Genomic DNA, 20152 nt, shown 5'->3' on the forward strand with positions numbered 1-20152 from the left:
ATATACAAGCAAAAATGTCCTCCCTTCCATCAAAACTGGCAACCCTAAAACTTTTATGTTCATACAGCTGATGTAACTGAATGTAAATCAGACAAGACAACACTTAAACGTTTAATTAAACTGCCAAACAGACCCTGTAAGAAGGCATTTTATCTTTTATTTAGTTTGAAGACAGACATATAACTACCTGTATTCAAATACAAGTAGTTACATATTGCTTTATTACCTGTATATATAGGCTAGAAAAGTAAACATGTGCGTTGGGGTGTGAAAGAAGAGTAGAGAGAAGGGTTCTCCAATATTCAAGGAAGCTCTAACAGAGTGCTACTTATTGACAGAGCACTGATCTAATTATGTAACCTAATAGTATGGATTTAGAGGCAGCTGAAGGATCAGCTATAAGGCAGCAGTGAAATTATGAGATGAAGCGAGCAAACAAGTGTTAAGTGTGTGTGAGTGGGAATGCAGTGAGTGTGTGGGTGCGCATGTACGAGCAAGTGTTTGCACGTGACTGAGTGACCGATTCACTGAGTAAGAGTGTAACAGACAAGGTGTCAGAGCAGAGAAACAGCAGGAGGCATGTATAGTGAGAGAGAGAGAGAGAGAGAGAGAAAGCAGGAAGTAAGTGAGAAAAAGACTGAAAGGTGAGAAAAAGACTGAATGGACGGAGAAAATAGAAAATGAGGGACGTGGGTGTGAAAACAAGAACAATTGGACAGATAAGAAAAGATATGGGGAGAGAGAAAGAGAGACATATATCGGGAGGGAGTGCATGAAAGAGAGACAGACAGAAACAGGGAGACAGTGACTCTCTTGGGAACTGGCCTATTTTTCAAATGAATGCATATGAACGCAGAACTGCATTACATTTACGCTCCGGAACAAAAAAAAGGCTCAGCCCAAATAGGTAAACCTCACACTTGATGTTCTGATTGGCAACTCTGTAAACACACATACACGTTCACACAAATCCGCATTCACAAAGCACCAAGTGTAACATCTGCAGATGTCTGCCACTATCACAGAATCAAACACACTTTGCACTCTCCTGTTTCCCCACTCCTCAAGTAGTAGAAAATACAAAACTCCTAAATCAATCAATAAATTAATGACATTAAATTAATATGGCCCAGTCATTCAGAAGTAATGGTAAATATAGGGGTCCATTTAACACATGGGGAAGTTAATGTTTAGTTAATTTGGTTGGCTGTAAAAAAGAAGGCAAAAGCTCTACAGAAATGGAAGTGATAAGTAGCCAACACTAGCGAAAAACAGTAGTTCACAGTAACACAAGTTTTAGCTTATCATGTTGTTGAAATTGCTGCTTTGTGCTGTTCAACAGTGTTTTGACAGTACTGACCTTTGGGTGACTGGAGAGATGTTAATTGCTGAATGGAGAAAGACTTTGTAGCTTGTCAAAGGAGCTTGCAAAGAAAAGCATCTGTACTTCTTTAAGTTGCTTGAAGACGTTTCACCTCTCATCCGAGAAACTTCTTCAGTTCTAAGGTCAAATGGTGGAGAGTCCCAGATTTAAACCTAGTGGGAGTAACCCCCCACAGAGGGACAAAAGGACCCCCTGATGATCCTCTAATCGCCTGAGCCAAGGTGTGAAAATGGGTGTGGGTCCCAATCAGCCAGAGTTTCGGGTGAGCTCATTGTGAAACCTGGCCCCACCTTATCATGCGAATTCCTCAGGTCGGATGGCCCAGGATGTGAGTGGGCGTTCAGGCGTCTGGGGAGGGACTCAAAACTGTATTATAGATGTCAGACAGTTGGTGTTCAAAGATGCTCGCTCACAGTGGACATAGATGGCCATCTATGTCCTCCTTTTTATACCATTCTCATCTGAAGTTAAAATATATAGAGGGATGAATATCCGGAGGAGAGCTAAGAGGCAGCAGACAACTGCACCAATGTTAGCGAACGGGATGAGCTAAAAGACTTTTATAACAACTTTTTTTTTTACAGACAGTTCTTCTACACTGTTTGTTAAATTAAGTATAGAACATTTTTAGGGTTCTAGGGTGAGAAGTTCAGCCATCCGGGAGGGGCTCAGAGTAGAGCCGCTGCTCCTCCACATCGAAAGGAGCCAGCTGAGGTGGTTCGGGCATCTGACAAGGATGCCTCCTGGGCGCCTCCTGGGGTTGGTGTTCCGGGCATGTCCCACTGGGAGGAGGCCCCGGGGCAGACCCAGGACACACTGGGGAGATTATATCTCTCGGCTGGCCTGGGAACGCCATGGTGTTCCCCCGGATAAGCTGGAGGAGGTGGCTGGGGAGAGCGAGGTCTGGGCTTCTCTGCTTAGGCTGCTGCCCCTGCGACCTGGCCCCGGATAAAGCGGATGAAGATGGATGGATGGAACATTTTTAGAACAAATTACACCTGTAAATCTTATAAATATAATAGACAAGAGTTTGAGAAGCTTTTGTAACTAAGCTAGCATGTATGTGGCTAGCTGGGATGCAAGGACTAAGCTCACTTCAGTAGCTGGCATGCTATCTATGCAACAAGTAGCAAAATTACCAAAGTCTCTGAAAAAGAATAGTTTGGGATGTTCTGAATGTTGCTGTGCCATTATCTTTGTGTTTATTTTTGCAAGCGCAGGTAACAGAATAGCTCTATTGGGAAAAAAAATCAGAGGTGTAATGAGCTACAGTGGGGCAAAAAAGTATTTAGTCAGCCACCGATTGTGCAAGTTCCCCCACTTAAAGTGATGACAGAGGTCAGTAATTTGCACCAGAGGTACACTTCAACTGTGAGAGACAGAATGTGAAAAAAAAAATCCATGAATCCACATGGTAGGATTTGTAAAGAATTTATTCGTAAATCAGGGTGGAAAATAAGTATTTGGTCAATAACAAAAATACAACTCAATACTTTGTAACATAACCTTTGTTGGCAATAACAGAGGTCAAACGTTTACTATAGGTCTTTACCAGGTTTGCACACACAGTAGCTGGTATTTTGGCCCATTCCTCCATGCAGATCTTCTCGAGAGCAGTGATGTTTTGTGGCTGTCGCCGAGCAACACGGACTTTCAACTCCCGCCACAGATTTTCTATGGGGTTGAGGTCTGGAGACTGGCTAGGCCACTCCAGGACTTTCAAATGCTTCTTACGGAGCCACTCCTTTGTTGCCCGGGCGGTGTGTTTTGGATCATTGTCATGTTGGAAGACCCAGCCTCGTTTCATCTTCAAAGTTCTCACTGATGGAAGGAGGTTTTGGCTCAAAATCTCACGATACATGGCCCCATTCATTCTGCCCTTAACACGGATCAGTCGTCCTGTCCCCTTGGCAGAAAAACAGCCCCATAGCATGATGTTTCCACCCCCATGCTTCACAGTAGGTATGGTGTTCTTGGGATGCAACTCAGTATTCTTCTTCCTCCAAACACGACGAGTTGAGTTTATACCAAAAAGTTCTACTTTGGTTTCATCTGACCACATGACATTCTCCCAATCCTCTGCTGTATCATCCATGTGCTCTCTGGCAAACTTCAGACGGGCCTGGACATGCACTGGCTTCAGCAGCGGAACACGTCTGGCACTGCGGGATTTGATTCCCTGCCGTTGTAGTGTGTTACTGATGGTGACCTTTGTTACTTTGGTCCCAGCTCTCTGCAGGTCATTCACCAGGTCCCCCCGTGTGGTTCTGGGATCTTTGCTCACCGTTCTCATGATCATTTTGACCCCACGGGACGAGATCTTGCGTGGAGCCCCAGATCGAGGGAGATTATCAGTGGTCTTGTATGTCTTCCATTTTCTGATGATTGCTCCCACAGTTGATTTTTTCACACCAAGCTGCTTGTCTATTGTAGATTCACTCTTCCCAGTCTGGTGCAGGTCTACAATACTTTTCCTGGTGTCCTTCGAAAGCTCTTTGGTCTTGGCCATGGCGGAGTTTGGAGTCTGACTGTTTGAGGCTGTGGACAGGTGTCTTTTATACAGATGATGAGTTAAAACAGGTGCCATTCATACGAGTGGGGGACAGAAAAGCTTCTTACAGAAGACGTTACAGGTCTGTGAGAGCCAGAGATTTTCCTTGTTTGAGGTGACCAAATACTTATTTTCCACCCTGATTTACGTATAAATTCTTTACAAATCCTACCATGTGGATTCATGGATTTTTTTTTCACATTCTGTCTCTCACAGTTGAAGTGTACCTCTGGTGCAAATTACTGACCTCTGTCATCATTTTAAGTGGGGGAACTTGCACAATCGGTGGCTGACTAAATACTTTTTTTCCCCACTGTAGATGATGAATAGGGTCAAAAAGTCTCTGAAACATTAAAAAAGCTGAAAACTTCCACCCAAAATGGCAAATTTATGAGACAAAAAGTACAGATTTATGGGGGGGAAAGTAGTATTATAAGTGGAAAGAGCTGTTTCTTGCAAATTTGACACATTGTATATTGCTAATTTGTATATTTAATCTTAAAAATGCAGATTTTTCTGAAATTTTTGCTTGTTCTAGGAATGTCATGATACCAGGATACCACAGGTTGAGTAGTTAGTACCAATACCAGAAAAATTACATGACTCTTAATACTCAATTTAATACCAGAGTGCAAAAACAAACAAAAAAATGTAACAACAACAAAGACATTATTGGGCAGATGATTTATTTAAATTTTTAACATTATATTTTGTAGACAGGTCACAGACTCAAGTGTTAGGATGGTTGCAAGTAGCCTATTAACATTATTCCAAGGTACAGTGTTAGTGATAATAAATTAGTTAACACATTTCTATAGTGTTAGCCACTGGAAATATTTTAGCTAATTGAACATAGTTTATTTTTAATTACTTGACCCATGTCACGTATCAAAACTAGCACACAAATAACTGCAAATAGTGATCACGTTGGACTATGTTCCACTGGTTGTATTTGTTGTCATGTGTAGTAAACACCAATCCAGCTACTTAATAAGACAGCTTCACACATGACATCCTGCTGTGAGGAGCATGCGAGTGTGATGCATTTCTGTATGCATTTGATTAGAAGCTAAATTAGAATATTTGTCATTAAAAAGGTCTGGCTGTGTCTCGGTGGGAGACAGAAGATGTTGGCACGATTAGGTTGCTTATGAATGCTTGAAAACACACACACACAGGCAAAAACAACCCAGTATTTTTTATTTATTTATTTTTTGGTCTAGCTTCTTGGATTGCATGCACACAAAACACACGCAGATCAGTGCAAGCTCTGCCAGCTCCTCGCCGGCCCGCCAGCAGAGTGACCACGTAAAACTGTTTTTTGTGACATTTCCAACATGACATTTATCTGTGGGACCATCTGCGAGGGCCAACTGGCATGTTGCAACAACAAAATGAGTACTTGGCAACATGACAAAGCACACTGAGATTATGTGCATTCATATAGTAGCTAAATTTAATACCACAATGCTGGTTTTCTCAATACATATGTGGTTGTTCCATGAGGTAAATAAAATTGTAGTGATTTGCACTGCATGTTGGCAAAGATGTATCTCTGATATCTTATATTATTAGGATGTCATAGCATTAGAGAAGGTTGTTTTTAAGATGAGAACCACAGAAAACTACCATACATATACATTATTAACAGCACCTGGGTAGTGGGAAGTAAGGAAGTGAGTTTACCACGCAAAGAGTACTTGGGTAAGATGTCTATTAACAGTTGGCCAATTATATTAAGTGGCTTTTTCTTTTTAGCATTTTTATCTTTCATCTGTCCCAGAGAAAAACTCCATCTGCCACCAATTAATAGTGGGCACTTCCCTTGCTCTTATTTGGACAATTTTGCCACTGTTAGCTAACTAGCCTAAGGTCTTCCAATTTCATGTTTACCTGGGTGGCTTGCTGGATATCATTGCTGGATGCTGCTAATAAAGTTACACAATTACACAGTGAATTCGCCTTTATTATTATATTTACAAATATTGTCTTGGTTGTATCATTTTATTTTGTTGTATTCATCCGCGACACCTTAAAGGCTGGTCTGTGAAAATATTGTCTGACATTAAACCGGTCTGTAGCGCAAAAAAGGTTGGGGACCGCTGAACTACAACATCTGGCAGATCGAGAATTTATCAAGCTCACTGAGACTGCAGAGCTTGTACTGTATTATTAATTGCTGTGTTATCAATTTGTCATCAGCGTACTTGGCAATTTAAATTCTGACAAATAGAATCGAAGTCTGTTGCATATACTGGATACCAACTGCCATTGTATTCTGGTATAAATCTCTAGTTTCTATGCCAAGCTAGATTGTCTTGCCCCCTTTACCTAAATTCATATATTTCACAAAGCACTTAGTTTTAGTAGTTTGTTCTACTTGTGGTGATAATTAACCATTATTATAGTGCTGGTTGAAGGAAATTTGGCCAAGGTGTTGGGAATAAAATGTCACTTCTGGACTTTCTGAGACTTATTTTCTCATCTTCTGGAAAAGATCACAGTTCACACCATGAGAGACCTTACAAAGTGCAAGCAGGAGAAAATAAAAGCAGAAAAGGAAACATGCCACGTGAACGATTTCAGGAAATGTTTGCAGTGTTTGCATGATAAAGTATGCACATTCCACTGGTCATTAATACCCTGAAAAGCATCTCTTTTTTTGCACATAATTGCTTCAACTTCTGGATCAAACCACTATTTTGGTAAGTGTGCAGTCTAAAGCATTGTTTGTACTTGGTTAGAAGTCCTTGATGCTACTTTTTGAGAAACCTGGAGCGAAGAACAAAAAAACCCTCTCTGCATGATTGTTGCAAAAAGCAGCAAAGAAACAAAGAGAATAAAAGAACACGGGTCTTTTCATCCACAGCTCAATATTTCTTGTCCCCTTTCTCTGTCTTCCTTCATAAATCTTACACTTCCTCTCCTGTCATCTGCCTTGATCCCCCTCCGTGGCCCTTCCTCCACCTCATCACCATCAATGTCAGATCTCCCTCTGCCCTCTGCTTTCCTCTTCTCTGCTTTTACTCTACTCTCCAGCCCAGTTGGAAGATCTTCCTGTCTTTTAAGATAGTTCGTTCACCACTCACAGGATGCACACACACATTTCCCACCAGTACACAGTGACCTTTACGTGCAAGATTACATTCGAAATGATCCATCAGCTAATGCATAAAGATGATATCTAATTTGACCAATTGCTGTACCACATTGTTCTGCATTTATAGCTAAACAACAGAGATGGGAAGGGAGATCCATAAAAAAAGAAAATCTCCTGCAGGATGCATGTTACTGATGTGATCCACACAGCCATCCATCCAGCTTCTTTTTTTTCCTGAGTGATGCATTCTTGATAAATACATTTTTCATCACACAGGTTTCTCTGACAGTTTTTGAATGTTTGTGTGCGCGTGTGTGTGTGTGAGTGAGTGAAAGCAAGGAGGTTATTCATGTAACACCAAGAGAGCTCAGGGAGAGTACCTGACACATGAGTTTAAATCAAGCTGCTGTAAAATAATAATGGCACGTATGGGACCATGTCCACGGCCATTACGCATACTCATGGCCAGTTTTAGTTCTCTGTAGGCCTTTTAATCTATTTGAAGTAACAAAAAAAAATTATTTGATCTTCTGCAAACAAACCCTAAACCACTACTGATACTTCTGCAGTTTCAGCACTATTGATGTCTTAAATCTTGCGCAACAGAAGCTCGGTAGATCTTTAGTTATGGCTTAGGTTAGCTTTCTATGGATTGGGCAAACACCTAGCTTCCATAGCTGTAGCAATTAGCTAGTACAGTGGAACTCCGACTTACGGATACCCCGTTTCATGAAAAATTCAAGTTACGAAGGCACTGAACAGCAATATTTTTGCCCGTGTTACGGCAAAATGCCCGAGTAACGAAATCCGCTGGCTCTGATTGGCTGAGCCTACAATGCCAACAATGCCTTCCGAATCATGTGACAACCCCTTGGCTTCCGTACTTGTGATTCGCTGTTCCACTTGAACGAGGTATTGTTGTTCTAGTTAGCAATTAGCCTATAGCCTATCGTTCAGCATCGCCTCACTCAAAGCGCTTGATGGGTGCTTCGATTTACGAAAATTTTCGAATTACGAAAGACCCTCGGGAACGAATTAATTTCGTACGTCGGGGTTCCACTACAATTATCTATAATTGTGAAGCTAAAATGTCAAACAGTGAATATAACTCTAAAGATTATGTTGTTTTCACGATGCTGTTGGTACTGTAACCAAGGACACCCTCGCCGAGCCACTAACACAACGGTGGACTTTTAATTTTTAATACATAAATAAATAAAAAGCAGATATAGCTAGGTTAACAAAGCTACATAAGCTTACTGCCCATTATTGAAATAAAAGTCATGCCATCATAAATTATAATGATTTTATTGTGCAAACTAGGCTTTACAAGTCATTATAGTGATCAACAAACTGGATTAAGAGCAGCTGATGGTCATTCAGCAAAAATCAGTACCTTAGCAGGCTACCCACTGAGCTGGTGTACGTACCATATAATCAGTATCTCCATGTATGCATATTATATGTGCAAACTTTTTTCCCTGCACCTTTCCGTTAAAAATACACTTGCGCATTTTTCCTAATTTTAAGCAATAGGCTTTTTTTTAAGTGACCATGCATGAAGAGAATGGAGTGCTAAATTAACAGCTTATGGGGCTGAAGTGGGCAGGGACAATCTGGGAGAACGTTAAGGCACTTTCAATAAAGAATTAGATTTGATAGGAAGCTGATGCCATGGAGACACATGCTAAACAAATCAGCCAGTAATATAACCCCACGGTCCTGCCTGGGCACTCTACACACATCCGTTTTCCTTTCTTATTACCGTTTTGCATTAATGCACGCATAAGTAAATAAAGATAAAGTAGTAAGTAATTTGATGACCAAAGAAAATAGGGCAGGAGAAGAAAATAAAAAAATATTAATATAAAGTATTACTTGCTGTATTCCTTCATTTTATAATAGCTTCATACTGGAAAGTAGTCACGATAGCTCACATAACATCTATTTATATACTGTAGAGTACAGCTGGCTAAATACACATAAAGTAGTAATAGAACAGTGGCAGAGGTTAGCTGATCACTGCCTTGCTAGCACAAATAGAAAAATCCTCACCTGCCAGATAGAGCTTCAACACCTGTATACAGTTTGATCTCACAGACTCCTGAAATGTTATTGCAACACAAACAGCTGAGCATGATAAAAATTCACCTACTGGGATTGTGGATGAAGCTCAAGTACGTTTGCTTGCATAAATGGACATTACACAGAACAGAGCACAAATTAGCATTCAGGCAAGTGATACTAATATGCACCAAGTTTAGTGTGTGAGCAGGTGTAAAGGCGGATTTATACTTCTCTGTTCAAGCTACACCTTTCTGAAACATAATCAGAAATGTGACGAAATGCAACCACATGCCAACACAGACCGCACAGGAATAAATGGTGCAAAGGCGATGCTTAGACTAGATCTCAAGCTCTCATTTAACCAGAATCTCTGAGAGACTTAGGTGCTGTTAACCACTGCTCCTTTGTGAAGTTGGACTGAAAAGAAAAAAAAATATTTAGATCGTGTGAGGTTTGTAACTGTATTTGACAGGCTGGGGTTTATAATTACAGATATCCCCTAACGCAGCACTGATCTCCATAAGTATGTTAGATATGAAAGGGCAAATCAGAGGGAAACGTGTTAACTGTCAGTTTGATGAAGTGAGAAACGCAACTTTGTCACTTCATCAAGATGTTATTGGTTGAACTGGCTGGTCAGTTACAATCTCAGTCAATCTTTCGCCTGAATTCCTCTGATAAAGACCAGAAGAGCTCACTTTTTTTGTTAGATATTTTACTCCAAGGCTGATGGGAGGAGGGAGGCTTTCTGTGGGAAAATGTGCTAATAGGGTCTCAAATGTACCCTCTGTGTGAACATATGTGACTTGGAGAGAGGGAGGAAAAAAGTGAACACTGTCAATCCGTTCCTGTCAAGTTCCTAACTTGAGAGAGAGAGGACTGTTAGAACTGGCAGCCAATATGTGCTTTTCTAGTTTGGTCTGGATTTTTTTTTTTTTTGCCTGTCTGCCAGATTGTCTCATTGCCCTTTTCCTTCTTCGCCTGTGCCAGCCTGGTGGTTTAATCAGAAAAAGCAGCTGGGGACAGGGAGAGGAGCTTGTTTCTAAGCCTGGCTGATTTACTGGCTCCTCAGACCTTCTTTATGTCTCACCGGCTAATGGGGCTAGCCTGGCAGCTTCACTGGAGGTAGACAAAAGAGGCAGTAGACAGGGAGCTTAGCAAAGCATACAGCACACATGACGAGTGACGGGAGGCGTCAGCAATAACTCAACACACAGTGCACATTCTGTGGTTAAAGTAGCCCATGCTCCGTATGGTGGAAGATGATCAAATATAGTTTTTAATCATTCATATCTTTACATTATATTCATCACTGAAGGGTGAGTATTGTCATGGTAACAGCTGTGTTCTCCCCCTTTCGTTTTGTTCTCTATGTTCTGTAGTCTGTCCTCGCCTCATCCAGCAACCCTCTGAGTTTTTTATTATTCACCTCAGTTTCAGCGAGCAGGCAGATTGTTTCTATCACCTAATATCAATCATCCAGATTCACATTTTCCTCTGTCAGCCCAGTGTGTGAGTTCTCAGGTTACAACTGTGAACGTCATCATCAGGATTCAGTTCTCACTACATGTTCTGAAACCCTAACAAATGTACTAATTAATAAAATTAATAAAATTAATACCATTTTTGCAATCAGTGCATGGACTTTTCATTTTTAACCCCTAGGCCTGTTTTGAATTGTAACACCAATCTGTAGATCAAATAGACCTTGCTGTTTCTTTATTTGGGTGTTCACCTGTGATACATGGCTCATGACTCCCCTGCTTCATCCTTCCTATTGTTTATGTGCCAAAATGTCCTTTGACAAGACACTTAACACCCAAATTGGGTTAAACAGTGTCTTCTAAACCCAGATCCTTTACCTTTCAAAATATGTACACTGGTCCACTTTATACTGACTTTATAAGTGGTTAAAAAAGTGGGCAGGTGGCACCTCTATAATGACATACTACAGCAATTAAAAAGGCTGGTCTAGTTATTTACAATTGAATTATTCAGTTACCCTTTATTTTGCAAAAAAGGACAAACGCCTAGCTTCCATAGCTGTAGCAATTAGCTGGTATTATCTATAATTGTAAACCTAAAATGTCGAGCACAATGAGTATTATGAACTTTCAAGCTTATACCAACAAATCAACCACTGCAACATCTCTTCTCCTTTTGTTTTTGTGATTTCCTTTTGAGTAGGCCGTCACTGGCATCTGATCCTTTTTCCTTGTACAGCAAATGTAAAATTTCTTAATTCTTTTTCTCGTCATGCAACGTAAACACACACTTAAAGCGTTATGTTTTTGTGAAAAATTCGCCCTCAAAAACGCGCGGTGAAAAAAAGTTGACATTAAGCGACAATGAGCTGGTCCTGATGTTTTGACTGTGTTTGAGCTACAAGCGCACTTGTTGCCACATGCAGCGATCTGATTGGTCTACTTTTTGGAAAAATTTGAAAAATGACACAATCAGTCTGATTGGCTAATTTTATAACACAGGAAATATTTTTTCAGTCTGGTGTAAAAAGAGTGGCCTTAAAACTGACTGTTAATTTAATTATACCTTTACAGTGTCCAATGGCTGCATTTTGATTAGTATTTTAGTTTGGAAGGAGGTTCCTGGGTGGACCTCCTGCTGGAAAAGGACATTGCCATGCATGTTAGGTTAACTGCTGATTGTAAATGATCTCTGGAAGTGCGACTATGCAGTCGTCTGTCTCTCTGTGAAGGACTGGAAACATGTTGAGGGTGTAACCTGCATTAATGTCGGGCCTTTCTCTTACAGTATGAAGTGCCTTGAGGCAACAGTTTTGGAACTATATAAATAAAATTGAATTGAACTATCATGGCAGCTGGATAGCTGGTAACCCCCCATGACTCTGAGCTGTATAAGGAGACAACAAAATAGATGGATTCTGGCTGATATTATAACCATGGCTTAGTCTTATGTGGTTTTGAAACACTACAGAGACATCACAAAGACAGGCCCTAAAATAACAACTTGCTTTTGATTATACAGTTTTAAATTCACATACTCGAGTTCAATATCTTGGATACGAAAAACACAAACACACACACCAACCGAGTGATTTATTATTGGCTTATCCACACGTACATCTGGAGTGAACACATCTGGGACGGATGGGAAAGAGGCCCACGGATTCGATTCATTTGCTATGTCAAAGACAACTGTTGTTATTTGTGCGTCTGCTGCGTTGGACTCTTTCTCTTAAACATGTTGCTTCTTCTGATTTGGGCTGTACTTTGGCGATTTCATCAGATCTGCTCTCTTTCAGCCTGACTCCAGATGAAAATAACTATAACCTGTGCCAACTTGCATTCTGATCTGTCTCTGGGACTTTTCCAGCCAAGAAACGATGCGAAGCTAAAACAAAGCAAACAACAGAAATGGAGACGCTGGCATCAAAAAATTGATTGTCACCAGCGTGAGGCCTTTAATGTCAATTTTGAGTGATGTCATTATCACCACAGTAAGCCGCAGTACTTATTTTTTCAAACGAAAGGGCAATCAGATTTCAATTTGCAGGCAGGAAAACACATTTTAATGCCATCTGTAAACATAACAGGCCCGAAACAGTCTCGGCTGAGGATGTAATGATGCTCGGTGCAAATGGGTCATCTCTCGACACAGATAAACTAGCAGGTAGACCTTTTTGGGAGGACTAATAATGGATTGGATTTATATAGCGCTTTTCAAGGCACCCAAAGCGCTTTACAATGCCACTATTCATTCACTCTCACATTCACACACTGGTGGAGGCAGCTACGGTTGTAGCCACAGCTGCCCTGGGGCAGACTGACAGAAGCGAGGCTGCCATATCGCGCCATCGGCCCCTCTGGCCAACACCAGTAGGCAAGTAGGGTAAAGTGTCTTGCCCAAGGACACAACGACCAGGACAGAGAGCCCGGGGATCGAACCGGCGACCTTCCGGTTACAGATACGCTTCCCAACCCCCTGAGCCACGGTCGCCCAGCAACTAGAAGATTGGCAGATACATAAATCAGAGAGTCAGAAAGGTGGATAGGGACAGAGCTATGACAGATTAAGTTTGTCCGCTCTGCTGTTCATAATGTTGGTGACAGGGATGAAGATAAATATACAGTAAGAGAGGCAGACACTCAGTAACCAGATCTCTCTGCGAGAGAGACAGAAGCAACCGCTCAAAGACATCCAGAGTTTCACCGCTGCTTTATTATCATCCTTTCTCCTCACATTTCTGTCCATTTACTTCTCAAAATCTAATCACGCACGGGCAAACGGCCATACCTAAAGCCTCACGCGCACCCGCTTACATACACACAACCACGCGAGTGCACAGATGTCATGCACAAACACGCACGTGCCACACAGGCGCGCCTGCACAGACTCCAAAGTCCATAGGGTCACATTTCGTTCATTTAGTCACATGTGTGCAAACACGCCCGTACAAGAACACTTATCCTGCTGCTCTCACCTCCGGTGGTTGCTAAGCAACAGCACATATCCACAGATTGTTTACGGAGCCTTGCAATATAGTTCATCTCTAAAGGGAGGCGAGGCAGGGACCGATGACACAATCCCCTCAGATGAAAAGAATAAGCTGGTCCATCCCTTCGCAGGCAAGTGGGCAGTAATGCAATGAGTCCTCTTGCTCCCCACTGGGCGACGTGAAGCGACAGATGACAGAAATGTTTTGTGATTTAATAGCGTGTCGCTGAAGCGAATGCACCCGTCTGAGATCTCTGGTGCTGAGAGGCGAGGCATGTGACATCGTGTGCCATGCATCGTTATTGTTTTCATTAACTCTGAGGGCAAAACTGATAAAAACACACTTGAACTTTTCCCTTTCGGTGCCAATGCGATGTAGAAATAATAAAGGCTGTGCCGTTTGAGCTCTTGAAAAGATGACACATGGACACAGGTCAATTTTTTCCAGTATACTACACATGAAAGGGCCTCTAAGTTCGGCAGTTACAGACTGCTGACAAATTAAAGGGAAAAACCTGAACCCTTGACCCCTTCATTGACACACTGGCTTTGTAAGGCTATACGGCACGTATCAGCATCCCTTAAAGGGAAGGGTTACTGAAAATCAGTGCAAAGTTGTTTTGGGTGATCGCCTTTATCTATTTGCTCATTTGATGCTGAACACTGCAGGCTCTGTTTAATTTTACAAAAGTCTGTTGCTCTGGGAGAACAAGCAGAATAAATCAGACCCGTGCGCCAGACCCGACGGAAAGGTTTGGTGATGTTTCCACTCACATGACTGTGTTGATTCCTGAAAGCTGCTGGAACATCTGAAGACCACAGCCCACCACCAGGGCTCGTCGTGTTGGGGGGTAGGTCAGCATCCGCCAGATCACCGGGCCGTCTGAGAGACACAAGCAAAGGTACAGAAATGAGTTTTGCACGCAGCACAAGATAAGATAACTGCTATGAGGAAAACAAGGCTGAGACAGTATCTCAAGGGCGACATGTGAAAAAGAAACCAGGCGTGAAAGTGCAGTTCCTCAAATGGCCACTGGCTGGCTCCATCACCAGAGATTTCTGTGTTAAATTGCCCAAATTTACAGTCATCAACTGTATGTTTTCCTTTACTACATCCATGAAATTTCTCTGAGGTCTTCCTTTTTTCCTCTTCCTGCCTGACATCTTCAACATCCTTTGTTTGTATATCCACCATCCCTGCTCCGCACATATCCAAACACCTCAGCCTTGCCTCTCCAACTTGGTCCCCGAACCTCACAGCCTGAAGTGTTCCTCTGATGTAATCATTCGTAATCCTGTCAATTCTGTCTTAACACCTTTAACTCTCCTGTGTTTTTGTCAGTACCACCATCTTCAAACCTTCTTGTAACCCTTCCCTTTGACTCTTGCTATTATCTTCTGTCACAAATCACCCCTGACACTCGTCTCCACCCACTCAATCCTGCCTACACGCTCTTTTCATGTCTTATATGCAATCAGTTGCTTTGGATGGTTGACCCCAGGTGCTATAAAACTGCATAAAGATTTATGAACATGGCATGAGGTGCTAGAAATACAGGACCACCTGCCTTCATAAGTGCTTTAATTCTTCTTGGCACAGATTCAACAAGGCACTAGGCAAGGCAAATTTATTTGTATAGCACAATTCAACAACAAGGTGATTCAAAGTGCTTTACAGAGACATTAGAAACAAAAACAAATAAAAAGCATGATTTAAAATTGATTAAAACAAGCAAACAAGCAAACTAACTAAACACACACATTTCACACCTGTTCGCTAATTGTTCACTAGAACAATTTCACAAATATTTTGGTCCATATCGGTCATTTGGTCATTGTTAAGTTCAGGAAACCAGTTTTAGAAGATGTGACATGGTGTGTTATCCTGCTGGAAGCAGCCATCAAAAGATGGTACACTGTGGACATAAAGGGATGGGCCTCAGCAACAATACGTGGGTAAGCTGTGGAGACGATGCTCAGTTGTTATTAAGGAACACAAAGTGTGCCAACATATATTCCCTACAATATCACAACAACACTTCTGCCCATTGATACATTAGATGATCGGTCCATGGTGGGTGTATTCAGGTTGTTAACGTCAAATGCTGACCCTACTTTGTGAAAGTGGCAACAGAAATTGAGACTCATGAGAGAAAGCCAATCTTCTGTTGTCCAATTTTGGGGAATCCATGCAAATCGTCGCCTCAGCTCCCTGCTCTTAGCTGGCAAGAGTAACACCCAGTGTGGTCTTCTGCTGCTGTAGCCCATCTACTTCAAGGTTCAATGTGTTTTTGTGTTTCAGAGATGCTCTTCTGCAAACCTTTGTTGTAATGAGTCCTTTTGAGCTGCCTTTTGAACTACTTTAACCATACTCCCCTAACCTTTGGAATCAACGAGGGAATTTTTTCACCCAGAGAATCTGTGCTCACTGGATATTTTCTCTTTTTCAGATTATTCTCTGTTTGGTTGCATAGATTAGCATTTTCTGAATTACTCAAACCAACAATCACGCCACGTTCAAAGTCACTCGAATCACCCTCCGTTCCACAATTCTGGTGCTCAATTCAAAATTCAGCAGGTTGTCTGGACCTAAATGCGCTGGGTTGCTGCCATGTGATCGGCTAATTAGATATTTGCATTAGTCAGCAGTTGAACAGTAAGTAACAGTACGTTAGCTGGCTGCTGCTGCTGCTTTAATATTTAACACATATAGATGAGAGTGTTGTCAACCACACAGCTTTAAAAAATGTCAAACCGTTCTCATTAACACGAGTGGAACAACGTTCAGCTTAACCATGATCTAATTAAAAAAATGCCACCAAATATTTTCAAACCGCACACAGGAAACTCAGTGGGTTTGTCACCATTAGTTATCCATAACAGATTTCTGATTTAGTGTTTAAGTTAGCATCATGAGTCACACTCTCCTCAAGCTGGAAGGCATAGCGGAAGCAACCATGTGACCAAGCGAAGATCTCTTACACAAGATGCTGAGGTTTTGTTTGTTCCAGTGATGCCGTCCTGTTGCTCTTGAATGTTTTGGAAAAACATGCAAATTTGCCTTATTTTCTTAGTGCCATTTTCCTCTTTCAGATGGCGGATATCTCACTGTGGGATGGAGCAAATATCTGAATTTGGCTTTGGCCACACAGAGTCCTACTTGGCTCATCTTCGGAGCCAGACTGCGATTTCCAACGCACGCAGACTAGTGATTCCTTCGGGAGGAGAAGTCTTAATAGGATGAGAGAATGGCTGGACAGGCATGGGGCTCTGGGATGAAGAGGGAGACATCCAGAGTGCTAACAGATCAGACAAACAAGTCTGAACACACACACACAGGTAATATCAGGATACACAAGTGACTGTGCAAACACGGGCAGAAAATACAAACGTATCACAAACAAGGATGCATGAGCCTGCACATATGAGCTGATGCGCACAGACTGAGTATTTTGGAGCAGCTGTGTGTGGGAGGACTTTGGACCAGTGAACATCTCCTTTTGCTGTTTGACAAGCAGATCAGACTCTGTAAAGGAGGCTCCCGCTGACACACAAACACACTTAAGCCTACCTTTTAATGGGTGCCTGTCAGCCCTCGTTGGAGGATATTATCATCAACTTTGAGTCTTTTCAAACCTGAGATGCCGCGAGAGGCTTTTTAACTTTCATCTGTTTTTCCACATTTTCACAGAAGACTTCTCCTCATCTTTTTATTTTGAAGAGATTGGAAGCAATTCTCAGTACCTTGTACCTTAGTAATAAAAGCACTGTTATATGCTTAATATATGTCAATATGGGATTGACATATACAATATGGGATTGTTCAGACTTTGAAGTTTTAACAAAATCATACTTTCATACACAGTCTCCTATTATCAGAGGCTAAACATTAATGAAATAATTAACTGTCAGGCAGTTTCATAATATTGAGGATTGTTTTCTAGTTATTTAATGACAAACGAATCAGACAAATCAGATATTGTAGAAGGTTTGGACTTGATTTCAAGTGTTAAACTTGTGCAAGTGACCGAGGCCTGCGTTAGACTGAAAAACTAAAATAACTAAAATAACCATAGATTGTTAATTTGGAGTGGCCAAAGACTGATTTCTTTTCTTGGTTATGAAAAACCACAATATCACATTTATGGAAAGAAATGAAAAGTGTTTTCTACAAGATGCAAATCACTGGTTAGACTCAAGAATAGGAAGGTTAGATTAGACCTCATCAAAAAAACATCTAAGAAGAAAAAGAAAATTCTGGACAGAGGGAACCAAAGTTTTACCAGAATGACAGGAACCATAAAGTGAAGAAGGAAAGGAGCAACTTCTGATCCAGATCACATCACATCATTTGCCAGACATGGAGGAGGCATTTACACATATGACTTCTGAAGTGTACAAAGGTATACTCTCTGCTTAAATTAAGCGAAATGTTGCAAAACTGATTAGTCAGTGGTGTACAGCACCAATGGATAGCTCAAGGCATAATCCAAAGGCAACCCAAGAAATTCTCCAAGCAAAAACATGGGATTTTCTTCAATTCCCAAGTCCGTCACTGGAGCATATTTTTTCGACTATTAAATAAAATACTGAAGAGAGACGCACAAATAAGCGGCACCTGAAGGTGTCTGCAATAAATTAGAACATCTCAAGGTAAGAAAACGATTCAGACAGTCATTGTCAGCAAAGGATTTTTAACCAGGTATTAAAAACAGTCCTTATATTTGTTTGTCCAGTTACTTTTGAGCCTCTGAAACTGGACTTTGAATAAAAATGTCTGCATTAAAATCCACAAATATAAGGTCTGACTATGCTGATCCTAAATAACCAAAATACAAAGAAATTGTGTAAAAGCAGAATGCAATCATTTCCAAAACTTTCATGAATAAATATGAGCACATTTGGAATTTGAAGGCAGAAATATACTTCAAATAAGTTGGGATGGGGTCACAAAAGACTGGAAAACTAAGTTCCTTTTCCAACTATATCTCATGTAGGTGGATATAACTTGTAGAGGAACAGCTTCTTGGAAGTCACGATGGGCAGAGGTTCACCAATCTGCAAAAAAAACCAATATCTACAAGTTGTGGAATTATTTCAGGTTAATAAATAGATGGATAATGTTCCTCAACATAAAATTGTGACTTTAAATAGCAAGTTATTTAGAGTACATAATATCATCAAACGATTCTGAGAATCTGAAGAAATCTCTGTGCACATTGGGAAAGGCTTAAAATCAGTACTGGACATCCATGATGTTTGTGCCCTGCAGCGCTGCATTAATCAACTGAAAACATCTGGGGCATAATGAAACAAGAAAATACCACAAAGACTGTTGAGATGCGAGAATACTACCATATTTTTCAGACTATAAGGTGCACTTAAGATCCTTTCATTTTCTCCAAAATTGACAGCGTGCCCCAATAATCCGGTGTGCCTTATGTATGAACTCTGGTTGTGTTTACTGACCTCGAACCGATTTTATGTGCGTATGCGTACATGGTGCTCAAAAATCTGTCAAAATGTTTTAGTTCGTCTTTATCTGACTGTTTTGCTTCGCTTAATGCGCCTTATGGTCCCAAAAATATGGTATATCAGACAAGAATGGGACAACATGGGAACTGAAGAAGCTTCTTGGATGAGAGGTGAAACATCTTCAACAAACTTACAGAAGTCCAGTCAACCTGCATGACTGGGAATTTACACAATGGGTCAACATTCCTCTCCAAAAGGACAATGTGAGCCAATATTAGACTTTAACACAAAAGATATGGTTATTAATGAAACACAGGGCCACTAATGAGAATTACTAGACCAGCTGATTTCTGGGAAATATAGGATTCCAGAAGTTTTGCATATTGACTTTTACTAGAGATTTAAAAAAGAAAAATCAGGCAATCTCAGTCGCTGTTGCCCAGATTTAAACTGTTTTGTAATCATGTGCTCATGGGTCCACTTTTGTGATCATAAAATTCTAAATTGCTGGACTCATTAGCAAATGTGTTCAGGTTATGTAAAATATTTCTTTACTGTAGCTTCCTTTTACTCGGCTCACACAGCCACTATATGTTTCTCTAAGCAGCCCTGTTATTGTTTTTTAAGTCAATGTTTAAAGGAAGTTCTCCACAGAGAAAATAAAGAGAAAGCAATGTGTTTATGGTCCAAGCCACGTCCATGGCACAGGTTGATTTTTTGATCCCCGCTGAGCAGACCATGGGACTCTTATCTGATTAGCCGACAGGGAAATCACAAATGAACTATCGAGAGGTTTGAAACCTAACGGCCGAATGGAGGCGAGATAAAACACACGTTCACGTGCAATCAATTAAAGAAACGCTGTGTATTTTTCCTGGCTGGTTTTTCCCCACAGAATACCACGAGATCAAGCAAACAGTGTAAGAAAAGGGTTATGCACAGACTCTCAGACAAACTCGCAAAACACACAGCTTCATTTCCTCAGCTGAACACCACCCAGCTGTAATTTAATCAGATGAGATATTGAAAAAGAGGGATGGCAATGAAAAACAAGCCAGCGGGCTACCAGTGAGCCACAAGCGCAGTGATTGCGTCTCAT

At 41.1% G+C, this 20152-nt stretch overlaps 1 protein-coding gene across 2 annotated transcripts in view; it reads right to left on the reverse strand.

Moving 5' to 3' along the window:
- The window catches only part of slc2a13a (solute carrier family 2 member 13a), a 96184-nt gene that overhangs the window by 18981 nt on the left and 57051 nt on the right, over nucleotides 1-20152 (reverse strand). For both annotated transcript variants that reach the window (XM_082512008.1, XM_082512007.1), the window contains exon 4: nucleotides 14353-14461. In XM_082512008.1, coding sequence (XP_082368134.1) covers nucleotides 14353-14461 — 109 coding nt within the window. The remainder of the gene's footprint in view (nucleotides 1-14352; nucleotides 14462-20152) is intronic.

Source organism: Aulonocara stuartgranti (genome assembly GCF_965226115.1).
Source record: "Aulonocara stuartgranti genome assembly, chromosome: 17".
In the NCBI taxonomy this organism is placed as follows: domain Eukaryota; kingdom Metazoa; phylum Chordata; class Actinopteri; order Cichliformes; family Cichlidae; genus Aulonocara; species Aulonocara stuartgranti.